Source organism: Somniosus microcephalus, chromosome 15, assembly GCF_052327205.1.
Source record: "Somniosus microcephalus isolate GS21.2 chromosome 15, FLI_Smic_1.0, whole genome shotgun sequence".
NCBI classification, from domain to species: domain Eukaryota; kingdom Metazoa; phylum Chordata; class Chondrichthyes; order Squaliformes; family Somniosidae; genus Somniosus; species Somniosus microcephalus.
In genome coordinates, this window is record NC_141001.1 from 86,366,852 (window position 1) to 86,390,822 (window position 23,971).

General features: G+C 45.8%; 1 protein-coding gene across 1 annotated transcript in view; it reads left to right on the forward strand.

Moving 5' to 3' along the window:
• The window catches only part of ttc17 (tetratricopeptide repeat domain 17), a 133,823-nt gene that overhangs the window by 12,743 nt on the left and 97,109 nt on the right, over window positions 1-23,971 (forward strand). The window contains exons 2-5 of the mRNA XM_086008087.1: window positions 7,093-7,182; window positions 14,226-14,395; window positions 15,471-15,582; window positions 21,803-21,934. Coding sequence (XP_085864213.1) covers window positions 7,093-7,182; window positions 14,226-14,395; window positions 15,471-15,582; window positions 21,803-21,934 — 504 coding nt within the window. The remainder of the gene's footprint in view (window positions 1-7,092; window positions 7,183-14,225; window positions 14,396-15,470; window positions 15,583-21,802; window positions 21,935-23,971) is intronic.

The window sequence follows — 23,971 nt, forward strand, 5'->3', positions numbered from 1 at the left end:
CATCGTGAATGCTCCACAACCCATCCATCCGCAGCTCCAGCGCCTCCATACGGCCCGTTAGTAGCTGCAGCTGGATGCATTTCTGGCACACGTCGTCAGGGACACTTGCAGCGTCCCTGAATTCCCACATAGAGCAAGAGGAGCATAACATGGGGCTGGGCTCTCCTGGCATGACTTACCCCTTTAATTAATTTAAATTAATTCAATACCACTAGTTAAAGATATACTCTAGGGCGCTTATTTACCAACTGTCCCCACCACACCACAGAGACCCAAGAAAATATAAACGCAGAATTTAAGCTTGTAATGTAAAGGAGAAAGAAAGAAATACTCACCAACCAATCACTTACCCGCTTCCTGGTGATGTCACACTTGGATTACTTTTTACCTCTCTTCCCCTGCTGCTGAATTGGTACGCCTCGCCTCGCTGAATCAGCCGCCGGCTTTAAACTCCTCAGCCACTCACTGCTCCCTCGCAGGTCCGCTCTGGTCGGGCCTCGCCTCGCTGACGTTAAAGCGAGGCCCTGTCTGCCCTCTTGGGTGTATGTAAAAGGTCCCATGGTATTTCTTGAAGGGGATTCTCAGTATTCTGGCCAACTCTTATATCTCAACCAGTAACACTGAAAACACATTGGCCCAGATTTTGTGGTGGTAATGAAGGCGTTATTACCCCTCTGAAACTGACCGTAGCTTCAGGATTTAGCACATGTGCAGATAAATGTGGAAATCTTGACGTTGCAGTCAGTCATTCACTGCTTTGGAACTCCCCATAACCGGCAATCTGAAATCAGTTGAACTGATGAAAACCTAAGCTTTTAATTACGCTGTTGAACACCCCATTAAAAGTTGAGCCTCATTGGAATAGGTGTAACTGGGGTTTTAACAGTGTATTGACAACCATTCTGGCCCTGTAAAACTAATTTATATTTATGGAATGTCTTTTTAAAATTAAAAAAAAAATTGAGTTTGTTTGATATTTCGGCTTTTACCTTTAATCCCATGTGTATATCCTAAACTTTTATTTTGCTGTCTGTAAAATTTTTAAAAATTGAATTGAATCGGTGCTTTTTATTTCCTGGTTTGCTGTTAGTGAGAATTTTTCAATGTGATTGGCTGCTTAGACAGCTTAATGACATCATTGCTGCTCTACGCTACGAATCCCCTTTTGACAGCGCTACAATCAATTTAACGTCGAGAAACCTAAAGTTTTTGCCACGGAGATCTCTGAGCAACTTTCGTTGAGGTTGCCGCTGACTGCAAATTCTGGGCCTTATTTGATCATTTATCGAATTGCTGTTTGTGGGACCCTGCTGTCCACTAATTGGCTGTGGTGTTTCCCTACATTGCAACAGTGGCTGCTCTTCACAAGTAATGAATTGACTCTGAAGTGCTTTGGGTCATCCTGAGGTCGTGAAAGGCACGATATAAATGCAAGTTCTTTCTTACTCTGGACTTAGAACTTCCATTTAAAATTAAGTGGAAGTTCTAACTTTTGCTCAACCATTTTAATACTACAGATAGTATAAACCAAACACAGTTCATGAACAGTTGACAAGGGTGCCAATTTTGTGCAGTGTGTTATTCAAGGACTATTTTCAGGCATTCCAACACCCTGTACCCTGTCCATTTCCTCGTAAGGTGAGCTACTGATTTCGGACATGCTGCTCTGTGGAGCTGCCAACTGGAGATCTGCAAATCCCTCTGGTTGGTTCAGTGACAATGGTTACACACAGCTTCTAGCAGCTAAATACAGCAACATAAGAAAAGTTGGGGCAAGAAAAGGCGATTTGACTGACCTATTGAAGCTTATTACATTAACACCGTAGCTCTCTGAAAAAAGAAAGACTTGCATTTATATGGCGCCTTTCGCAACCTCAGGACACCCCAAAGTGCTTTACAGCTAATGAAGTATTTTTGAAGTGTTATCGCTGTTGTAATGTAGGAAACAAAGTAGTCAATTTGCACACAGCAAGCTCTCTCAAACAGCAATGCGATGATGACCAGATAATCTGTTTTAGTGATGCTAATTTTAGGGATAAATATTGACCAGGACACTGGGGATAACTCCTCTGCTCAACTCTCTTGCTCTTCTTCGAAATAGTGCCATGGGATCTTTTACGTCCACCAGAGAGGGTAGACGGGGCCTCGGTTTAACGTCTCATCTGAAAGCCGGAACCTCCAACAGTGCAGCACTCCCTCAGTACTGCACTGGAGTATTGGCTGAGATTTTTGTGCTCCGGTTTCTGGAGTGGAATTTGAACCCACAACCATCTAACTCGGTGTTAAACTCCAACTGTATTTTGATCTTCCCCAATGATTTTACCGATATTTTATCCTACTATCTATTTACTTTTGAAGTGATATTCTGGGGTTGACTTAACTATACCATTTCATATTTGATATACTTTGATGAAGTCCCCACTGAATTGCCTTCTTTCTAGACAGTTAAGATTGATAGCTCATCCCTTTAACACTTGGTAACAGTCCCATTACTTTTCTCTGCACCCTTTTTGTAGTAAGATGAACAGAACTAAACAGCACTACAGGTTTGGTCTGACCAATGCATTGTAAAACCATTTAGTTTTAAAATTTATTTGGTGCAGTCTAGACATTTGAAAGTGATATGTCCACCCTTATTTCTAGGTCCCCTGCAAATTCAATTCCATTCATTGTATAATTGTGGTCTGCATCTTTTCAACGCTAGTTTTATTTGCCATTTGCAAACCTTTATCTGTTTCCTATTTTTGTGCTGGCAGCAAATCTGACAAGCTTACAGTTGGTTTTAGTATCCAGCTTATATATGTACTGTAGATTAGAAATAACTCCAATCCAAGCACTTTCTGTATAGGAAATCACTCAACACTTGTCAGTTCATATGATCGATAAATTTGTGCTTGCTTGCATCATACTGATGCATATCATGAGAAGTACTTTTGTCCACCTAAAGCATGGTACTCTAAATTAAAGGAAAAACAAAAACATGCTATAGAAATAGGAAATTCTGGTGAATAAGTTAAAGATAGCTGAAAAAATGTCAACTTGGATGCCAGTACTTGAAGCACTCCAGGTTTGCTGTCTTAATTTTGTGTCCCTCAACTGTGGAAACTCTTAATTTATGTTGTAATATATTTTGACCTATTTAGCATGGGATGAATTGATGAAAACCAAACTTGCTCAAGTATTTGTTCTTTTCCCCCCTCCCTTTCCCTGCCTCTCTACCTGCTTAGAAACTGTTACATCTCTAACTTTTTCCAGTTCTGGCAAAAGCTTATCAACCTGAAACTTTAAATCTTTTTCTCGCTCCACAGCTGCTGCCTGACCTGCTGAGTATTTCCAGCATCTTCTGTTTATATTTCAGATTTCCAGCATCTGCAGTATTTTGCTTTTTTTATGCTTAAGTATCTTTCTGGCTCCAGTGCACTAAATCAGTCATTCAAATAAATTCATGAAGACAATGACAATCTGTCTTTAGATATTGCTTCACAACTAGGTTTAAGGAAATGGATGTGAGCCAAGGAGTGACAGAGAGAGAAAGAGAGAGGTTTGGAGAGGTGTCTGAAAGCTTGGTTAGAGAAATATGCTTTGAGTAGGTTTCTAAAGGTGGTGAGAGAGGTGGTAGAGGCAGACAGATTTCAGGAGAGTATTATGAATTTTGATCTGCCATAGATACCTTCTTGGGTTCAGTGGTGTCAGTTGATCTTATAGAACAGTGATAGTCAACCACTTATATCTACTTGTACGGTAGCATCACCCAGGAATGTAACAATAGTATTGCCTTGTGATTCAAAATAGATATGTCTTTTGCACAGGCTGTTTCTTCACACTGTGAATACCAACTGAGCCAACACTTGGTGAGACAAGGCTTCATATGAATTGATGAGCTGCTTTATTTTGCAGTAAAGTGAACATATAGAACAACAATTATGAGTGGACTCACTTTCATTTTGTAATGCATATTAAAGAACATGACGCATTTCTGCAAATCAGTAGGTCGCCCTACTTGACTTAAACAAGATAATTTCTGACTCTTTTCTCCTGCACACCAACCTTTTCGTAACCTTTGCTGCCTGACTGCATGGCAGTATTCTGTTTCCAAAAAAACCCTACTGACTACCTATACCTTTTTTTGTTTTCTCCTTTGTTCTCTCTTGTGCTCACAGTCAGAAAAGGGATTGAAAACTTTCCAACACAATGAGTGTGACATATTATTCCATTGTTTAGAACTAACCTAGACTAAGCAAGTCTAATGAATTGTTTATTATTCACACTCTGTGAGGAAACATCAATACTAGCCCATTAGCATCTTAAATGCCGATCATCTGAGTCCCTTTTTGACTTGTATGAATACACTTTTTGCTTTTAAAAACCAACATTAAAAGTAACTTTTTCTAAATCCTTTCTGTGGAAAAATGGTCGAAAGATCCCAAAACGTGACGGAAGGTGTTCCAATGAGTAGTACCTAGGTGACTGAAGGCGGCTGCAATGTTTGGAAGGGCATCTAGAACTAAAGGAGATTGCAGAAATAAGGTGGGATGAGACTATGGTGGGATTTATAAATGAGGATAAGGATGAAGATGCACAGGGAGTCATTGTAGGTCAGTGAAGACAATGGTGGTGGACAAACAAGACAGTGTGGGTTAGAATACATATGGCCGAGTTTTGGACAAGTTTGAGTTGTAGAGAGTAGAAGATGGGAGACCAGGCTAGAGGTGACAAATGTATATAAGGGTTTCAGTGATGGAGGGGCTGATGTGGGCAATGTTGCAGAGGTAAGTGGTCTTGATGGTGGATAGATTGTGGTGTTTAAAACTTAGCACAAGGTCAAGCAGGACATCTATGCTGCGGGTGGTCTAGTTCCACACGAGTGTGTGATCAGGGAGACGAATGGACTCGGTCAGTAGCAAGGGAGTGGGGTTTGTGGCTAGGAAGCTGGAGGAAGTTGTGACCTTTCTGGGGAGCACTTGCTGGCGTGTCATCAGCGTATATGTTAAATCTGACTCTGCGCTTGTGGTTATTGCCAAGGGGCAGCATTTAGATAAAGAAGCGAAGGGGGGTGGGGCAAAGATAGATCCTTGAAGAACTCTGAAGATGATAGCGAAAAGGAACAATTGTTGGTGAAACATTGGCAATCCCATGAAGCTGGACAATATAAGTGAGGTGTTAGAGAAGGCTGATGTGGTCAACCGCATTCGACGCTGCAGAAAGGTCAAAGATGATGAGAGATAGAGAATCATGGTCATGTTTGCAATAAATGTCATTTGTGACTTTGGCTAGAGCGGTTTTGGTGCTGAGAAGGGCCGAAACAAGGTTGGAGGGATTGAATTGGAGTTTCAGGAGAGCTGAGGACGCCAAGCTTGGAAATGACGTGTTTGAGGACCTTGGAGAGAATGGGGTGGTAATTGCAGGGGCTGGGTGGGTGAGAGCTTATGTTTTTTGGGGGGGGCGTTGACAATGATTTTGAAGGGAAGTTGGACAGTGCCTGAGGAAAGGGAACTCAATTAGAATTGGAGTCTGGAGTTGAGGCAGGATTGAGTGAGCAGAAGCTGAATCTCGTCGGTAGGATGAGCTTGGATTGGGGGCGTGAGAAACTGCAGGAAGACTAGGGTTCTGTGCTAGAGTGGGTGGTAGGTAGGGACTACGGCAAGAGGAAATGGTGAAAATGGCAGAGACCGCTGCATAGATGACCTCCGCCTTGGGGATTAAGAAATACATGAGCTCTTTGTGCTTGGTGTTTTTGAAGTGAGGGTGAAGTGGGTGGGAAGAGGGGCTGATCATGTGGGGAAGGGGTAAAAAAGAGCCGACGGTATCCTTGCCCCCCAGGATGATCTTGGAGAAGAAGATTGTTTTTGCTGACGAGAGCAAAGCACAGTAATGCTTGACGTGGTCAAGCCAGATCTGGCGATTGATGACTAGACCATTTGTGCGGCAGATACATTCAAATTCGTGATCCTCTGATATGAGGGAGCGAAGGTGGGGACTGTACCAGAGAGCAATAGGAATTGCGGGAATTCTTTATTTGATTAGCATTAACTGGGATAGTGGATGGGGGGGAGCAGTGACAATAGGTAATAACTATTGGCGATAATAGGTTCTGGAACCCTGAAATATCACGTTGGGCTGACTTTTTGAGAGTGTCTGTGGTTTCCAATCAATGTGCTGGTGTTTAATTTGTTTCAGGAATTTTGTAATGTCTTAAGATACAGAATATTTTGTAGTCATTATCAGCTGCTAAAATGATTTATCTCTGAATGTGAGAGAAGCCACCAAATGTCATTTATTTTGGTGTAATTAAAAAAATTTAAAAAAATCTCAAAGTAGTGCCCCAGGTGCTCTGATATAAATTATGATTTTACGCAAAAGTGTTTTAATTGTAGATAGGAGCAAAGAAAAGTTACCTGTTACCTAGCTGCCAAATATGAAGAGATTTCAGTTACAGTGGAGGTCAGTTTCAGGAACATCTTGTTTGTGTACATACTGCATGGGGCATCGCATCACACCAAAATCCACAGATCCAGGACAGAGGTCAGCAGCCTGAGCGCGCAAAACATACATTTCGGAATGTGACCCCTAATGCAAAAGCTTGAACTAAAGTGAAAAATATTTGTGCTAGGAAATGGAACACTTGCATGTATGGCCAGATGCAGAGTAAAGCTTTCTGAACTTTGCTCCAAATTCAGAGCATCTCCTACTGTGGGAGATGCCTATTATGTGCCTGCAAGATCTTTTGATCCAACCTGGGAAGCTCCTCCCCAGGTCCTTTCCTCCTTTTTGCTTTCAACAGCAATGGACTTGAGCCCTGTAAAGTTCCTCGGACTGGAAAAGACTGCTTCCTGATTGGCTGGTGTTTCCAGGCTTCGGGGGAAGATGGGACAGCCTTGGAATTTTTGTGTATGGCTCGTCTTGCTGACTTCATTCGGCATCTATCTTAATTAGCTGTTTGCTGAATGCTTTGAGATGTTTCTAAGAGAAATGATATAGCATTATATGAATGTTATCTTAAAATATATATAATTTGTGATAATGCAGCTGTGCAACTGAAAATGTATTTTGAAATGATTGGAAGTGCTGTAATGTTTCTGTCGTTTTTGGCAGGTGGATTCCCCTCTTAATCTGAAACATCCCCATGATTTGGTGGTGTTCATGAGACAGGAAGCTACAGTCGACTACCTCAAAGAGTTGGAAGTAGGTTGAGAAATCCTTTTTTTTGACTAAGGTGCATGAAACTTGAAGGTAGAGGAATTTTAAAAAAGCTGTAATGTTTAAGGAGTTATGAGACCACTGTAAGCAAAGGTTACAATGTTGAGATACTGCGGCAAACGTGGGAGTCGAGACCAGAGCTATTGAAAACAAAACTGCTTTATTCCAACCACATGACAAACAGGAACGAGAAAAGCCCGCGCATCCACTTAAATACTTCCCAGACAGGAAGTGCTCCCGGCAGCCTGTCCCTGCGGGAAACAAGTTGCTGGAGGAAAGGGCCCCCGGCTGGGGGCTTCTGCTTAGACTGTCTGTGCCGCCGTGAGCGGATTATGTCCAGTGGTGGCGTGTCGCCACAGAGCTCCCCCCAGAATCCGCTTAGGAGGAGTGGACGAGTCGTGATGGTGGTCTAATGGTTCTGCCGCAGCGGCTCTGAGTGGTCGCCGGTCTGGTTGGTTGGGTCGGGCGGTTCGCCGCCGGCTGTGCTGGCTTGCCGGGGGGACAGCCTCTAGTTGGAGGCTGGGCCACGGGGACCTGTTCCCCTGGTTCTGTGTGTGCTGGTTTGAGCTGGTCGATGGAGACTGTCTCGACCCTGTCGCCGAGTCGCAGCTTGAAGACCTTGTCCCCAGTTTGTAGTACCTCGTACGGGGGTCGCAGGGGCCCGCGGTGCGCGTCGTGTCGCATGAAGACGAAGCGCGCCTGCTGTAAATTTGGCGGGACGTGAGGTGCGAGTTCGCCGTGTCGGTTGACCGGAAGTGGGGCGAACAGCTGAGCGGAAGAGAAAGAGTCGAGCCGCTGCTGTTCGGCCGACCAAGGCTTGGTAGGCTCCGGAAGGAATTCTCCTGGGACGCGCAGCGGTTGTCCGTAGACTAACTCCGCTGCCGAGGACTGGAGGTCTTCCTTGACCGCAGTGCGTAGGCCGAGTAGCACCCACGGTAGGTGGTCAGTCCAGGTACTGTCCTGCAGGCCGGCGCGGAGTGAGGCCTTGAGTGACCTGTGGAAGCGTTCACAAAGTCCGTTGGCCTGCGGGTGGTACGCCGTGGTGCGGTGGAGCGTCACCCCGAGGTTGCGTGCTGTGGCCGTCCAGAGTTCGGAGGTGAACTGGGCGCCTCTGTCGGAGGTTATGTCGGCCGGTACGCCGAACCTCGCAACCCAGGTGTTAACGAACGCCCTGGCGATGTCGGCTGTGGTGGTGGAGGTCAGCGGCACTGCCTCAGGCCAGCGTGTGTAGCGGTCGACCATCGTGAGGAGATAAGTTTGGCCTTGCGATGGCGGCAGGGGACCGACGATGTCGACGTGTACGTGGTCGAAGCGGCGGCTGGGTACCTCGAAGTCTCCCAGGGGTGCTTTGGTGTGCAGCTGTACCTTAGCCCGTTGGCAGGCGAGGCAGGAGGTGGCCCAAGTCCGAACATCTCTGCTGAGGCCGCGCCAGACGAAGCGCTTGGAGAGGAGTTTGACGGATGCGCGGGAACCCGGGTGAGAGAGCCCGTGGAGCGCGTCGAAGACGCGGCGGCGCCAGGTCTCTGGGACGACTGGCCTGGGTTGGCCGAGTGAGACGTCGCACGTGACTGCCGTGGCTTCGGGCCCGTGCGCGACCTTGGCTAGGCGTAGCCCTGGCAGGCTGGTAGCCGCCGAGAGGAGGTTTGGGTCCGTGAGCTGGGCCGCTGCTAGTTGTGCATAGTCGACCGCGAGGTGATTCGCACAGACGGCGGGACGGGAAAGGCAGTCGGCGACCACGTTGTCTCTGCCGGAGACGTGCTGAATGTCCGTAGTAAACTCGGAGACGGCCGCGAGCTGGCGTTGCTGCCTAGCGGACCAGGGTTCGGTGTGCTTGGCCATCGCGTATGTGAGTGGCTTGTGGTCCACATACGCGGTGAAGGGGCGGCCTTCCAGGAGGAACCTGAAATGGCGGACCGACAGGTGGAGTGCGAGAAGCTCGCGGTCGAAAGTGGAGTATTTGACCTCCGAGGGGCGCAGTTGGCGGCTGTAGAAGGCAAGTGGCTGCCACGCGCCATTGACCCACTGCTCGAACACGGCCCCGACCGCGTGGTCGGAGGCGTCGGTGGTGAGCGCGACCCGGGCATCGGCCCTCGGGTGCGCGAGCAGAGTGGCGTCGGCGAGCGTGTTTTTGGTGGCGTCGAAGGCGGCTGCCGTGTCAGTGGTCCAGGCTACGTCCATCTTGCCGGATTTTCCTCGGAGGCAGTCGTATAGGGGCTTCATGAGGGCTGCGGCTCTGGGGATGAACCTGTTGTAGAAGTTCACCATCCCGAGGAACTCCTGGAGGCCCTTGATGGTTGTGGGGCGGGGGAATTGCTGGACGGCCTGCACCTTGTTGGGCAGGGGGACGGCCCGAGCAGGGGTGATGTGGTGACCGAGAAAATCGATCTCGGTTAGGCCGAATTGGCACTTCGCCGGGCTGAGGATGAGCCCGTGTTGGGCTAGGCGCCCGAACAGGATGCGAAGGTGTTCGAGGTGTTCCTGTTTGGAGGAGCTGGCCACGAGAATGTCGTCTAGATAGACGAATAGGAAGTTCAGGTCCCGGAGGACTGAGTCCATAAGGCGCTGGAAAGCCTGTGCTGCATTCTTGAGGCCGAAGGGCATCCTCAGGAACTCGAACAGGCCGAATGGGGTGATGACGGCCGTTTTGGGGATGTCCGCGGGGTGTACGGGGACTTGGTGGTAACCGCGCACCAGGTCGACTTTGGAAAAGATGGTTCGTCGGGCCGAGAAGTCCTGGATGTGTGGCACCGGGTATCGATCGGGGGTGGTGGCGTTGTTGAGGCGGCGGTAGTCCCTGCAAGGGCGCCAGCCTCCGCCGGGCTTGGCGATGTGGAGGGGCGAGGCCCAAGGGCTGCTGGAGCGGCGGATGATGCCGAGTTGTTCCATGTTGGTGAACTCGGCCCGCGCGATTTCCAGCTTGGCCAGGTTGAGTCTGCGGGCGTGGGCAGAAACTGGGGGGCCGGTGGTGGGAATATAGTGTTCCACACCGTGCTTGGCGGCTTTGGCCGAAAAGGTCGGGTTAGTGAGGGCGGGAAACTCAGCTAGGAGGGCCGAGTAGTCGTCCGTGGCTCTGGCGAGGCAGTAGGTCGTCAGGCCGGCCGAACGGGCCGGGGTAAAGGCGCCGGGGATGGGGGCCATAGTGTTGATGTCGACGAGGCGGTGCCTCGGAATGTCGACAAGGAGGCCGTGGGCGCGTAGGAAGTCGGCGCCGATGAGTGGGCAGAGGACCTTGGCTGTGAGGAACTCCCAGCAGTAGCAGCGGCCCGCGAGGTCGAGCGTGACCATGCGGGTGCCATATGTGCGGATTTCAGAGCCGTTGGCTGCAGCCAGTGTGATACCCCGTGTGCCGCGTTGGATCGCGGAGGCGGGGGTGATGCTGTGCTGGGCCCCTGTGTCGCACAGAAATCGGCGGTTGGTTCTGTCGTCTGTGACGTACAGTAGGGGCTCCTTCTGCCCCGCGGCCGGTGCGGGGGGGGGTTTGAAGGAACACGGTGGCGTGCAGCGTTGAGCCCTAGCGCCAAAACGGGTGTGGTAGTAGCAGTGACCCGGAGTGGTAGGGCGGTCGGGCCTAGCGGCCCGGGAAGACCGCGAGGTCGGGCGCGACGTCGCGAGCGGCCTGTGCAGAGAGCAGCCGGTCGGCCTTTTCGGCTATATCATTCAGGTCCGTGGAGTCAGACTCCACAATGAGCGGGCGGATGCTGGCGGGGAGCTGCCGAATGAAAAGCGTGCGAAAAAGGGCGCCGGGGTTTTTGTCGTCTGAGAGGGACAGCATGTGGGAAAGCAGGTCTGATGGTGAAGCGTCACCAAGGCCGGGGAGGTCCAGGAGTTGGCAGTGGCGCTGGTAAGAGGACGTTTGAAATTTTTTAAGTAGCGCAGCCTTCAGATGTTCGTACTTGCCCTCCGTTGGTGGATTCTGCAGCGCTGCCCAAACCTTGGGGACTGTAGCGTAGGTGAGCGAGGCGACGAGGTAGTCGTACTTCGTGGCGTCGACTGTAATGCCTTTCAGCCGGAATCTGGACTCCGCTTGAACGAACCAGGCTTCGGCGAGGTTCTCCCAAAAGTCTGGTAATTTAACCGTGACTGCGTTTGTATCCGCCATGCTAGCTTAGGATTCGTCCTGAGCGTCGGGGTCACCAGTGTTGAGATACCGTGGCAAACGTGGGAGTCGAGACCAGAGCTATTGAAAACAAAACTGCTTTATTCCAACCACATGACAAACAGGAACGAGAAAAGCCCGCGCATCCACTTAAATACTTCCCAGACAGGAAGTGCTCCCGGCAGCCTGTCCCTGCGGGAAACAAGTTGCTGGAGGAAAGGGCCCCCGGCTGGGGGCTTCTGCTTAGACTGTCTGTGCCGCCGTGAGCGGATTATGTCCAGTGGTGGCGTGTCGCCACAACAATACCTTTTAAAGTATTGTATTATAGGCTAAAGAATAGTAACTTGAAGGACATTGTCAGCTGACTAGCAAGCTGAATAGTCTTGCATGTAAACTTCCCCATTTCAGTATTTTTTAAAGAACCTCTATCGAATGACTTCTAGCATTGTATGCTTTTTATCAATAACTTGTTCTAGTTCTTCCCATTCAAATTTTGAATGATTGTTAATTTTCAATTTGATTAATGCAGCGGGCAAAAGATTTATTATTGAGTGCTCAACCTTTAGATTTATTTAATAGCAAAATACTGCGGATGCTGGAAATCTGAAATAACAACAGAAAATGCTGGAAATACTCAGGCCTGGCAGCATCCGTGGAGAGAGAAACAGAGTTAACGTTTCAGGTCTGGGACCCTTCATCAGAACTGGAAAAAGCTGGAGATGTAACAGATATTAAGCAGGTGCGGAGACAGGGAGGTGGGGGGGGTTTAGGAGGGGAAGAAGGAATAGAAAGAACACCCTGTGCTTTTGTAAGAGGCAGGAAAGATAAAATGTTTCCTGGACTGGAAAGCCCTGCAGCGGGTAGTCAAAACTGCCCAACGCATTACCGGCACCCGGCTACTGACCATAGAGCACATATACCAGAAACGCTGTTTACGGAGGTCACGGTCCATCATCAAAGACCCTACCCACCCCAGCCACAGTCTGTTCGCCCTCCTGCCATCTGGGAGACGCTACAGATGCATTCGCACCCGTACGACCAGATTTAGGAACAGCTTCTTTCCCAGGGCTGTCATCCTACTGAACTCCACAAATAAACTCTAAAGCCTGCACATCTGCCAATGCACTTTATTATGGTTATGTTTTGGTTATGTTTATGTTAATGTATTACAAGCCAAATGTATGTTGAATGTTTAAATGTCTTAATCTAAATGTACACTCTCGGGAGCCGCAAGCCTACATTTCGTTGTACTGCACTTGTGCACTAACAATGACAATAAAAGTTGATTTGGATTTGGATGGGAATGGCAAAAATCATACTGCATGAAAAATGGGGGCAGGGATAATTATCTGAAATTGTTGAACTCAATGTTGAGTCCGGCAGGCTGCAAAGTGACCGGGTGACCCCAAGCTTCCGGTCACCTGTCACTTTAATTCACCGCTTCACTCCCGCTCTGATCTCTGTCCTCGGGCTATTGCATTGCTGCAATGAAGCTCAACATAAGCTCGAGGAGCAGCACCTCATCTTTCGATTAGGCACTTTGCAGCCTGCCGGACTCAACATTGAGTTCAACAATTTCAGATAATTATCCCTGCCCCCATTTTTCATGCAGTATGATTTTTGCCATTCCCATTTGCAACATTTTATCTTTCCTGCCTCTTACAAAAGCACAGGGTGTTCTTTCTATTCCTTCCTCCCCTCCTAACCCCCCCCCCCCTCTGTCTCTGCACCTGCTTAATATCTGTTACATCTCCAGCTTTTCCCAGTTCTGATGAAGGGTCCCAGACCTGAAACGTTAACTCTGTTTCTCTCTCTACGGATGCTGCCTGGCCTGCTGAGTATTTCCAGCATTTTCTGTTGTTACTTTAGATTTATTTGCTCTGCAGATTTGGGTTTGAGTAGACTGAATCCAAATCCAGACAGACATGGCTTCATGAGAATTCAGGGGATAAGGGGCATATAATCTCAACAAAGCTGCTGTGGAGACCACATGAAAAGGAGGAAAATCTATATCAAATTGCAATCTTGAGCACTTAACTTTTAAATCCTTCCAGATAGCAGATTTGAGATCGTACTCCTTCCAGATAGCAGATTTGAGATCGTACTGCGAGACATGAAGGTATGCAGACTTTTGGTACATAGCTGCCAAATGCATCACTTCACAGGAGGAGAGTGGAGGTGACGCCACAGGCTATTCAAATCACCAGAATTATACTTGAACCTGCTAATGTATTGGCATGGGTGAAATGTTTGTAACCAAGGTTGAAAGTGGGAGGACATGTCTCGCAAATAGAGGGAAAGGTCTGTTGAGCAGTCCTAGTTGTGTGATATACACTCCTCCCCAGCATACCAGTTTCCAAATGTAAGTTGGGAGCAGATTGTCAGTTCATGTAGCCTTCCTATAATACTTGCTAAAGTGACCTATGTGGACAGAGTGTTTGAATGAGAAAGATTGCTACTAAATCAAAAGAAAAAAATGTAATGAGAAATATCCATTGTTTTTGTTTAATTCATTGTTAACTGCTAGCTTCCATTTCTGACATCAAGTTGGCAAAACAATCATTAAGCAACTTGTGGCAAAAGCTCTTTGGGGGAAAATGTGAGTGTTTCTCTGTTGTATACTTGATTAGCAAAAGAAATTGTAGATTCGAGAAAAACCTAAACTCTGCTACTATTTGTTTTTTTGAAAGTTGCAACCAAAGATCTATTGTCTCGGTGATTCCGGTTATGTGTCATTTAAGATTTATGATATAAATTGCTCCAATCTTAAACCACAGAGCTTATATTAAAACCGATTACATTTATTGAGGCAGCATGTCTTCATTGAGGAACAATTTAGACTCGGTAATGTCATATTCTGATGGAAAAAGTAAACTGTGTAAAGCCTTGTCTTTAACCATTAAAACTGATCATTCACCTTCTCTGTACATAGAAACATTTAGTAGCTCAGAAAATTCATATAGAAGAAAATGAAGATCGGGACACCGGTTTGGAACAGAGACATTACAAAGAGGATTCTGACTGCATTAAAGCCAAAGTGCCTCTTGGGGACCTCGATCTATATGATGGAACATACATTTCTCTGGAAAGCAAGGATATCAGGTTTTTAAAAACAACCTTTTCAAAAAATTAAATTTCTTTAGCTCCCCTGCATGTTGTGTACAGTTCGCCAGCTGAAGTATGGAAAGGCAATCCCCGCCCACCCCCCCCCCCCCCCTTCCCCCAAAGCTGCTGACGGTCACAAACAGTCCAAAGAGTACTTTGCACTGGCTAGTGCCTGAGATCTGCCCTTTCTGCGCTCTCATCACATCAGAGAGACACTGCAGTGATGTCAATCATGAGTGAGTACAGGAGTGACTCCATAGGAAACTCTAGAAATCTAGGTCGTGCATTAATGGTACTTGGGAGGCACCCGAGAAGGGAAAAGTTTGCTTACTGCTGTTTATGTCCTCAGCCAGAAGTATCCTTTTCTAACTCGGGCACCTCCTAATTAGCACCCAGTTTCATCCTTGGCTTTGATTTCTAGGATTTCTTATGGAAATGATCCCTGTTGTGTTCATGACTGATGACATTAGATTGGTTGCCTGATACTGAGGAACACCTGAAAAGTTATGCTTTGGATCAGAGGTGAACTGGTAATGAAAATTACAGTAAGGCCCACCTTTTTTTTTGTAGATGGCATTTTCTTCTTCTTTAACTAAGGGTAAATATGAATCGAAGCCAGAATCTCTCGACAATTGTTAACCAAATCAACTTGGTTATCCAAAAGGTGGCACACTTGAAGTGGTGAATAAAAAGTAATGTCCAATTATCCCCATTTTGAGGTGGAACTCCACTATTTTGAGACTGTAAAGGCCTACCCCAAGAGTTGACTGAATTCTTTATAACACTGAATGATAGATACTGCATTGGTCAGACCTACAACTTAAACCTGCAGACACTGAATTGTGAAATCAGTGCTCCTATTGCAACAGTAGATCATTTCTAAGCGTGTGACTAATTTGTGTGAGGACTCTACATTCTTTCTATGGATATTAATTTATAAGCGTGCAACTTTATTTTTAAATGAGTATTTTATATATATTTAAAACCAATTTGCCTTCCAGTAGTTTTGCTTTTTTACATTGCTACAGTTTCTTGTAAAATGCAGAGGTTGACATTGTTCTTTTCTTTGTAGCCCTGAAGAGTACATTGATGCAAAGACCCCATTACCTCCAGACCTAGAAACACCAGACTGTACAAAAATGATGGATCTTCCATTTAGTATTCATGCCTTTCAGCATTTAAGGGTAAATGCTTTTCTGTAGACTCATTCAATCAGAAAGAGAATAACACTCTTATTGGTTAAAATCTTAACTTCTGATCGGGTATTTTGGAGAGGGGGGGTAATTTTTTAAAATTCCTAATGGTCCCCAAGTAAAAAGGGCAACAATAATTTGCATTTATATAGTACTTTTCATGTAAAAGAATAGAATCGTTACAGCACAATAGGAGGCCATTCAGCCTGTCGAGCCCATGCTGGCTCTCTGCAACAGCACTTCAGCTAGTCCCACTCCACCGCCCTTTCCCCGTAGCCCTGCAAATTTTTTTCCTTCAAGTACTTATTGAATTCCCTTTTGAAAGTCATGATTGAATCTGCCTCCACCACCCTTTCAGGCAGTGCATTCCAGATCAGAAGCACTCGCTGCGCCTTTGGTTCTTCTGCCAATCACCTTCAATCTGAGTCCTCTGGTTCTCAACCCTTCCGCCAATGGGAACAGTTTCTCTCTATCTGCTCTGTCTAGACCCCTCATGATTTTGAACAGCTCTATCAAATCTCCGCTCTAAGGAGAACAACCCCAGCTTCTCCAGTCTTTCCACGTAACTGAAGTGCCTCATCCCTGGAACCATTCTTGTAAATATTTTCTGCACCTATCTAAAGCCTTCACATCCTAAAGTGCGATGCCCAGAATTGGACACAATACTCCAATTGTGGCCGAACCAGTGTTTTATAAAGGTTCATCGTAACTTCCTTGCTCTTGTACTCTATGCCTCTATTTATAAAGCCCAGGATCCTGTATGCTTTTTTAACTGCTTTCTTAACCTGCCCTGCCACCTTCAATGATTTGTGCACATATACCCCCAGGTCCCTCTGTTCCTGCACCCCCTCTTTAGAATTGTACCTGTTAGTTTATATTGCCTCTCCTCGTTCTTCTTACCAAAATGTATCACTTCGCACTTTTCAGGTTAAATTTCATCTGCCACGTGTCCGCCCATTCCACCAGCCTGTCCATGCCCTCTTGAAGTCTATCACTATCCGCCTCACTGTTCACTATACTTCTGAGTTTTGTGTTATCTGCAAATTTTGTAATTGTGCTCTGTACACCCAAGTCCAAGTCATTAATATATATCAAGAAAAGCAATGGTTCTAGTACCGACCCTTGTATACCTTCACTCTATACCTTCCTCCAGTCTGAAAAACAACCGTTCACCACTACTCTCTGTTTCCTGTCACTTAGCTGATTTTTGTATCAATTCGTATCTTTTTTCTGCTTTACCTTTCTCTCTCTCTCTCTCTTTGTCATCCAGGGAGCTCTCGCTTTGGTTGCCCAACCTTTGCCCCTCATGGGAATGTTCCTCGACTGTACCCGAACTATTCCCTCTTTAAAGGCAGCCTGTTGTTCAATGACAGTTTTGCCTGCCAATCTTTGATTCCAATCAACCCACTGAAATTGTCCCATCTCCAATTAAGCATTTTGACTCTAGATTGCTCTTTGTTCTTTTCCATAGCTAACCTAAACCTTATAATACTATGATCACTGTTCTCTAAATGTTCCCCTACTGAAACTTGATCCACCTGACCCAACTCATTCCCCAGAACCAGATCCAGCAATGCCTCCTTCCTCTTTGGGCTGGAAATGTACTGATTACGGAAGTTCTCCTGAACACACCAGAAATTCTTCCTCATCTCTGCCCTTTACACTATTGCTATCCCAGTCTATATTAGGATAGTTGAAGTCCCTAGGGTACTTAAGAAAGTGGCCCTAGAAATAGTAGATGCATTGCTGGTCATCTTCCAAAATTCTATAGACTCTGGCACAGTTCCCATGGATTGGCGGGTAGCTAATGTAACCCCACTATTCAAAAAAGGTGGCAGAGAGAAAACGGGGAATTATAGGCCGGTAAGCCTGACATCGGTAGTGGGGAAAATGCTAGAGTCCATTATAAAAGATGTAATAACAGAGCACTTGGAAAACAGTGACAGGATCGGACAAAGTCAGCATGGATTTACAAAAGGTAAATCATGCTTGACTAATCTACTGGAATTTTTTGAGGATGTAACTGGTAGAATAGATAAGGGAGAACCAGTGGATGTGACGTATTTGGACTTTCAGAAGGCTTTCGATAAGGCCCCGCATAAGAGATTAGCGTGTAAAGTTAAAGCACATGGGATTTGGGGGTAAGGTACTGACTTGGATAGAGAACTGGTTGGCAGACAGGAAGCAGAGTTGGAATCAATGGGTCTTTTTCCGAGTGGCAGGCAGTGACTAGTGGGGTACCGCAGGGATCGGTGCTAGGACCCCAGCTATTCACAATATATATTAATGATCTAGACAAGGGAACTGATGTAATATCTCCAAGTTTGCAGATGACACAAAGCTGGGTGGGCATGTGTGCTGTGAGGAGGATGCTGAGAAACTCCAGGATGATTTGGACAGATTGGGTGATTGGGCAGATGCAGTATATTGTGGATAAATGTGAGGTTATCCACTTTGGTGGCAAAAACAGGAAGGCAGGTTATTACCTGAATGGCAATAGATTAGGAGAAGGGGAAGTGCAATGGTGATGCGCCATCAATTACTCAAAAGACTGAAGTTGAGCGAGTAACAATCAGGCTTTTATTAACTAAAGAATGAAGGTCTTGTCTCGAGTGGTCGACCCGTCCAGAATACTAAGGGACTGGGAGGTAGTCACTTATATACCTGGAATAGTGGGAGGAGTCAGCCGAGGCATGTCCAGACCTGTACCTAGTGGAATACACATACAGACACAGACAGGTATGACAGTGGTTTACCACAAATGGGACCTGGGTGTCCTTGTGCACCAGTTGCTGAAGGTAAGCATGCGGGTGCAGCAGGCGGTTAAGAAGGCAAATGGTATGTTGGCCTTCATAGCGAGAGGGTTCGAGTACAGGAGCAAGGATGTCTTGCTGCAGTTGTACAGGGCCTTGGTGAGACCACACCTTGAGTATTGTGTGCAGTTTTGGTCACCTTATCTGAGGAAGGATGTTCTTGCCATGGAGGGAGTGCAGCGAAGATTCACCAGACTGATACCTGGTATTGCAGGAATGACATATGAGGAGAGATTGGGTCGATTGGGCTTGTATTTGCTGGAGTTTAGAAGAACGAGAGGGGATCTCATTGAAACTTATAAAATTCTAACCGACTAGATGCAGGAAGGATGTTCCCGATGGCGGGGGAGCCCAGAACCAGGGGTCACAGTCTAAAGATAAGGGATAAGCCATTTAGGAACGAGATGAGGAGGAATTTCTTCACCCAGAGAGTGGTGAACTTGTGGAATCCTCTACCACAAAAGGCAGTTGAGGCCAATTCATTAAATATATTCAAGAAGAAGTTAGATATATTTCTTAAGGCTAAAGGGATCAAGGAATATGGGGAGAAAGCAGGGACAGGGTATTGAATTTGGATGATCAGCCATGATCTCATCAAATGGCGGAGCAGGCTCGAGGGGCTGAATGAATGGCCTGCTCCTGCTCCTATCTTCTATGTTTCTATATCCCCCATTATCACTACTCTATAGTTCTTGCACCTCTCTGTAATTTCCCTGCAGATGTGCCCCTCTATATCTTTCCCACTAGTAGGTGGCCTATAGAATACACCTAGTAGTGTAATGGCACCTTTATTGTTTCTTAACCCTAACCAAATTCTGTCCTTGATCCCTCCAGGACATCCTTTCTCTCTCTCTCTCCAGCACTGTAATATTCACCTTAATCAATACTGCCATCCCACCTCCTTTCTTTTCTTCCCTTTCTTTCCTGAACATCTTATATCCAGGAATATTTAGTACCCAATCCTGCCCTTTTTTGAGCCAGGTCTCTGTTATCGCCACAACATCATATTCCCATGTGGCTATTTACGCCTGCAGCTCACCAACCTTATTTACCACGCTTTCTGCATTTACATACATGCACGATAAACCTACCTTAGACGTTTTTGTATTTTCTCTTGGTCTGACCCCACATAATACCGCACTATCTCTTACTCTAGTGCTATCTGTATCTCCCACTCTTTTGTGCACCATGTGTCTCCTTTCTAATGCTACATCCTGGTGCCAATCCCTCTGCCAAATTAGTTTAAACCCTCCCCAACAGCACTAGCAAACAGCCCCCCCCCCCCCCCCTCCAGCGAGGATGTTGGTCCCAGCTCTGTTGAGGTGCAACCTGTCTGGCCTGGACAGGTCCCAGGTCCCACCTTCTCTTCCCCCCCCCCCCCCCCCCCCCCCTCCCAGAACCGGTCCCAAGGCCACAGGAATCTAAAACCTTCCCGCCTGCACCATCTCACCAGCCACACATTATCTGCTCTGTCCTCCTATTTCTAAACTCAATAGCGCGTGGCACTCGGAGTAATCTGGAGATTACTGCCTTTGAGGTCTTGCTTTTTAATCTCTTTCCTAGCTTCCGAAAATCTGCCTGCAGGACCTCATCCCTCTTTCTACCTATGTCGTTGATACCGATATGGACCACAACTTCTGGCTGTTCACCCTCCCCCCATCAGAATGTTCTGCAGCTGCTCAATGACATCCTTGACCTTGGCACCAGGGGGCAACATACCATCCTGGAATCACGTCTGCCGCCACAAACGCCTGTCTGTTCCCCTAACTTGTATCCCCTATCGCTATTGCTTTCCGGATCTTCCTCCTCCCTCCTCTTCCACCCCCCTCCCCCCTGGTACAGCTGAGCCACCCGTGGTGCCATGGACTTGGCTCTGGCTGTACTCCCCAGTGGAACCATTGCCCTCACCAGTATTCAGTACTGGTTCGAGAGTGAGATGCATTCAGGGGACTCCTGCACTACCTGCCTGGTTCTGCTTTTCTGTCTGGCGCTTACCTATTCCCTGTCTGCCTGCGCACTCTTTAGCTGCAGGGTGACCACCTCCTGAACTGTGCTATCCACGTAGCTCTCAGCCTCACAGAAGCTCAGTGACATCAGCTGCTGCTCAAGCTCCGAAACCTGGAGCTCGAGCTCCTCCAGCTGATGACACTTCTACACATGTGGTTGTCCAGGACATGGGAAGCATCCTGGATTTCCTACATGGCACAAGATGTGCATTCCACAGGACTGTGGTGCCCTGCCATGCCTCTATTCAATAGACTATTAAGTAACTTAGCAGAAATAAACTTTTTTACTCTGACGTCACTCTTTCAAATTCTACCAGTGTTGAGTTGCTCCCAGCTCCGCTCTCACTCCGGTCCGCTCCTTCTGGTCTTGGGCCTCCTGTCGCCGCGCTACTTATGCCATTCCGCTCTCGCTCCACTCCCAATCAGGTCCGCTCCTTCTCAGCTCGGGTCCACTCCATTTAGCACGTGGAAAATAGTAGAGACTGAGCAGGCAATAAGAAATTTATGGGAAGAACGAAGGTAACAGTTGATGAAGATAGACTTTTTAGTAAGTATGGAAGGATGTAGTAGGACAAAGTGACATTTTGAATCTCAGCCCAAGACTGTACTGGGTATCCAGGTTCTGCTGAACTGTAGGTATCTCAAAACTCCATCTTGGAAGCTATATTTTATTGTATGTACAACACCAGCTTTGGAGTTCCTAAGAAGGATGTGTGTACCTCTTGCTGTCAATTTATTTTTATATCCAGAAAGTACCAATAAATGTAAAACAACATTATGGATATCATTTTACTGAACATTTTTAAATCTCTGACTGTCCCTCATCAAAAAACCTATGTGACAATGCGGAAGAGTACTGCGTACGGCAAACCCTTTCACCCTTTGGACTTGAGTTCAAATCCAGCCCCATCTGAGGAGCTTAAAAGCGACTCTACTGGTTGCAAGGGTCCTAAATAAATTCAGTTTAAGCAGTCCCATGTTTATAGTGAATGTGTTTGTACCTGTTGGCAATCTCACTGAGGCGATAAGGAAAATGTAAATTCACTCTGTTCTTCATTGTTTAGCAACCTGCATCTTACATGGGAGTGTTCTGTGCTAACATTCAAAGAGTGAAAAGATGTTTCATTTTAATCTAATTCACAAAGTAATCAACTTTTATGTAGCTGGGTTAATTGTCCATCTCTTCCAAAAAATAGATTTGTAGCAACTGCTACCATTGAGTGTTGTACACTGCATGAAGGGCAAGAAGTCATCAACGTCATATAGGTTTACTGCATGTGGTATAAACCAATTTAAACTTGGCTTTAGTAGAGAACACACAACAATTTATACTTCCAAGTTCTGGAATTTGGAAATTAAAATGACTAGTAATAAATAAAACTTTGTTTCTAGGGTATCCAAGAGCGAATTAATCTTACCGCACCAGTATTATCAAAAGAGGATCCTATCTTCATCAGCTTATCAAGAAGATTAGGTAGAAGTATTGAAGAAATAGGGCATAGAATTAATACAGCCTTGCTGAAGGTACAACTTTTTTTTATCCTTATTTAACCATCTGTCTTTTATTGGTTGTGAAGAGTGTGAATGTAGTTAGTGTAAGCTGTGCATGCATTCTTTGTAATGTGCCTAAGGAATCATAGAATGATGTAGCAATTCTGCCCAACGTGCCAGCTCTTTGAAACAGCTATCCAATTATTCCTACTCCCCTGCCCTTTCCCCATAGCCCTGCAAATTTTCCCCCTTCAAGTATTTATCCAATTCCCTTTCAGAAGTTATTATTGAATCTGCTTCCACCACCCCTTCAAGCAGTGCATTTCAGATGATCATAACTCACGTTTTTAAAAAAAACTCTCCTCATCTCGCCTCTGTTTCTTTTGCCAATCACCTTAAATTTGTGCCCTCTGGTTACCGACCTTTCTGCTACTGGAAACAGTTTCTCATTATTTACCCTTATCAAAACCCTTCATGATTTTGAACACCTCTATTAAATCTCCCCTTAACCTTCTCTGCTCCAAGAAGAACAGCCCAAGCTTCTCTAGTCTCTCCGTGTAAGTGCTGCATCCCTGGTACCATTCTCCTAAATTTCCTTTGCACCCTCTCTAAGGTCTTGACATCCTTCCTAAAGTGTGGTGCCCAGAATTGGGCACAATATTCCAGCTGGGGCCTAACCAGTGATTTATAAAAGGTTTAACATAACTTCCTTGCTGTTGTACTCTATGCCTCTTATTTATAAAGCCAAGGATCCTGTATGCTTTTTTAACAGCCTTCTAAACTTGTCCTGCCAACTTGAAAGATTTGTGTACAATTTGTCTCTCTGTTCCTGCATCTCTTTTAAATTGTATCATTTAGTTCATATTGTCTCTCCTCATTCTTCCTACCAAAATGCATCATTCACATTTCTCCACATTAAATTCAATCTGCCATATGTTTGCCCATTTCACTAGTCTATGTCCTCCTGAAGTCTAATACTATCCTTCTTACTGTTTACTACATTGCTGTGTCTCGTGACGTCTGCAGACTTTGAAGTCATGCCCCGTATACCCAGGTTCAGGCCATTAATATATATCAAAAAGAACAGTGGTCTTAATACTGACCCCCTGGGTGACACCATTGTGTCTATATACTTCCCTCCAGTCTGGAAAAACAACTGTTCACCACTAGTCTCTACTTTCTGTCCTTCAGCCAGTTTTGTATCCATGCAGCCACAGCCCCTTTAATCCCATGGGCTTAAATTTTGCTAATAAGTCTATTATGCGACACTTCATCAAACCCCTTTTGAAAGTCCATATACACATCAGTCGCATTACCTGCATCAACCCTCTCTGTTACTTCATCAAAGAACTCAGTTAGTCAAACATGATTTGCCTTTAACAAATCCGTACTGGCTGGCATTTGTTAACCCATATTTTCCAAGTGACAATTAACAAGCTACCTTCTTGGTACCTTCTAAAATTAATACATCTGTAGATTGTACTGTCTTGTGGCAGAATGTGTAGATTATTTTTCTACCATATTGTACCCCCAGCAGATGTCTATTGTGTATAATGTGGCAAAGTCATTGCTATGTATCAGAAGTGGTTACAATTATCTTGTATTAATTTGTTACTATTCATTTATGAATTGGAGAGGTAGTAAATTACCTTGTATGTCCAAAATGTTCATTGGAACGGGATCCAGTTGTGAATTTGGGATCACATACACTTCTGCAGTCACCTCTAATTTTATTATTTTATACCTAATTGTGTGTGAAGTTATCCCTCCATTCATCTGTTGGTCCAAAGGGGAAAAGTTGGACTTGCTTTAGTCTCTGCAACTTCCAGCACTAATTATTTTCAGTATCTAGACTCAAAGGGGAGTTTTTGCTAGGAGGTAGTGATGTTTGTCCGCTCAATCAAAAATGGTGGTTAAAGCAGGATAATTACTTTGATATTTTTGATGGCATTCTCCAAGGAAAAGTCCAATAAATATTTGTGACTTTAAAACTATTTCCTTAATTTTAATGGAGTTTTCCAAACCCATTTTCGCAGTAACCTGGGTATGTCGAATATGAATTTATTCAGC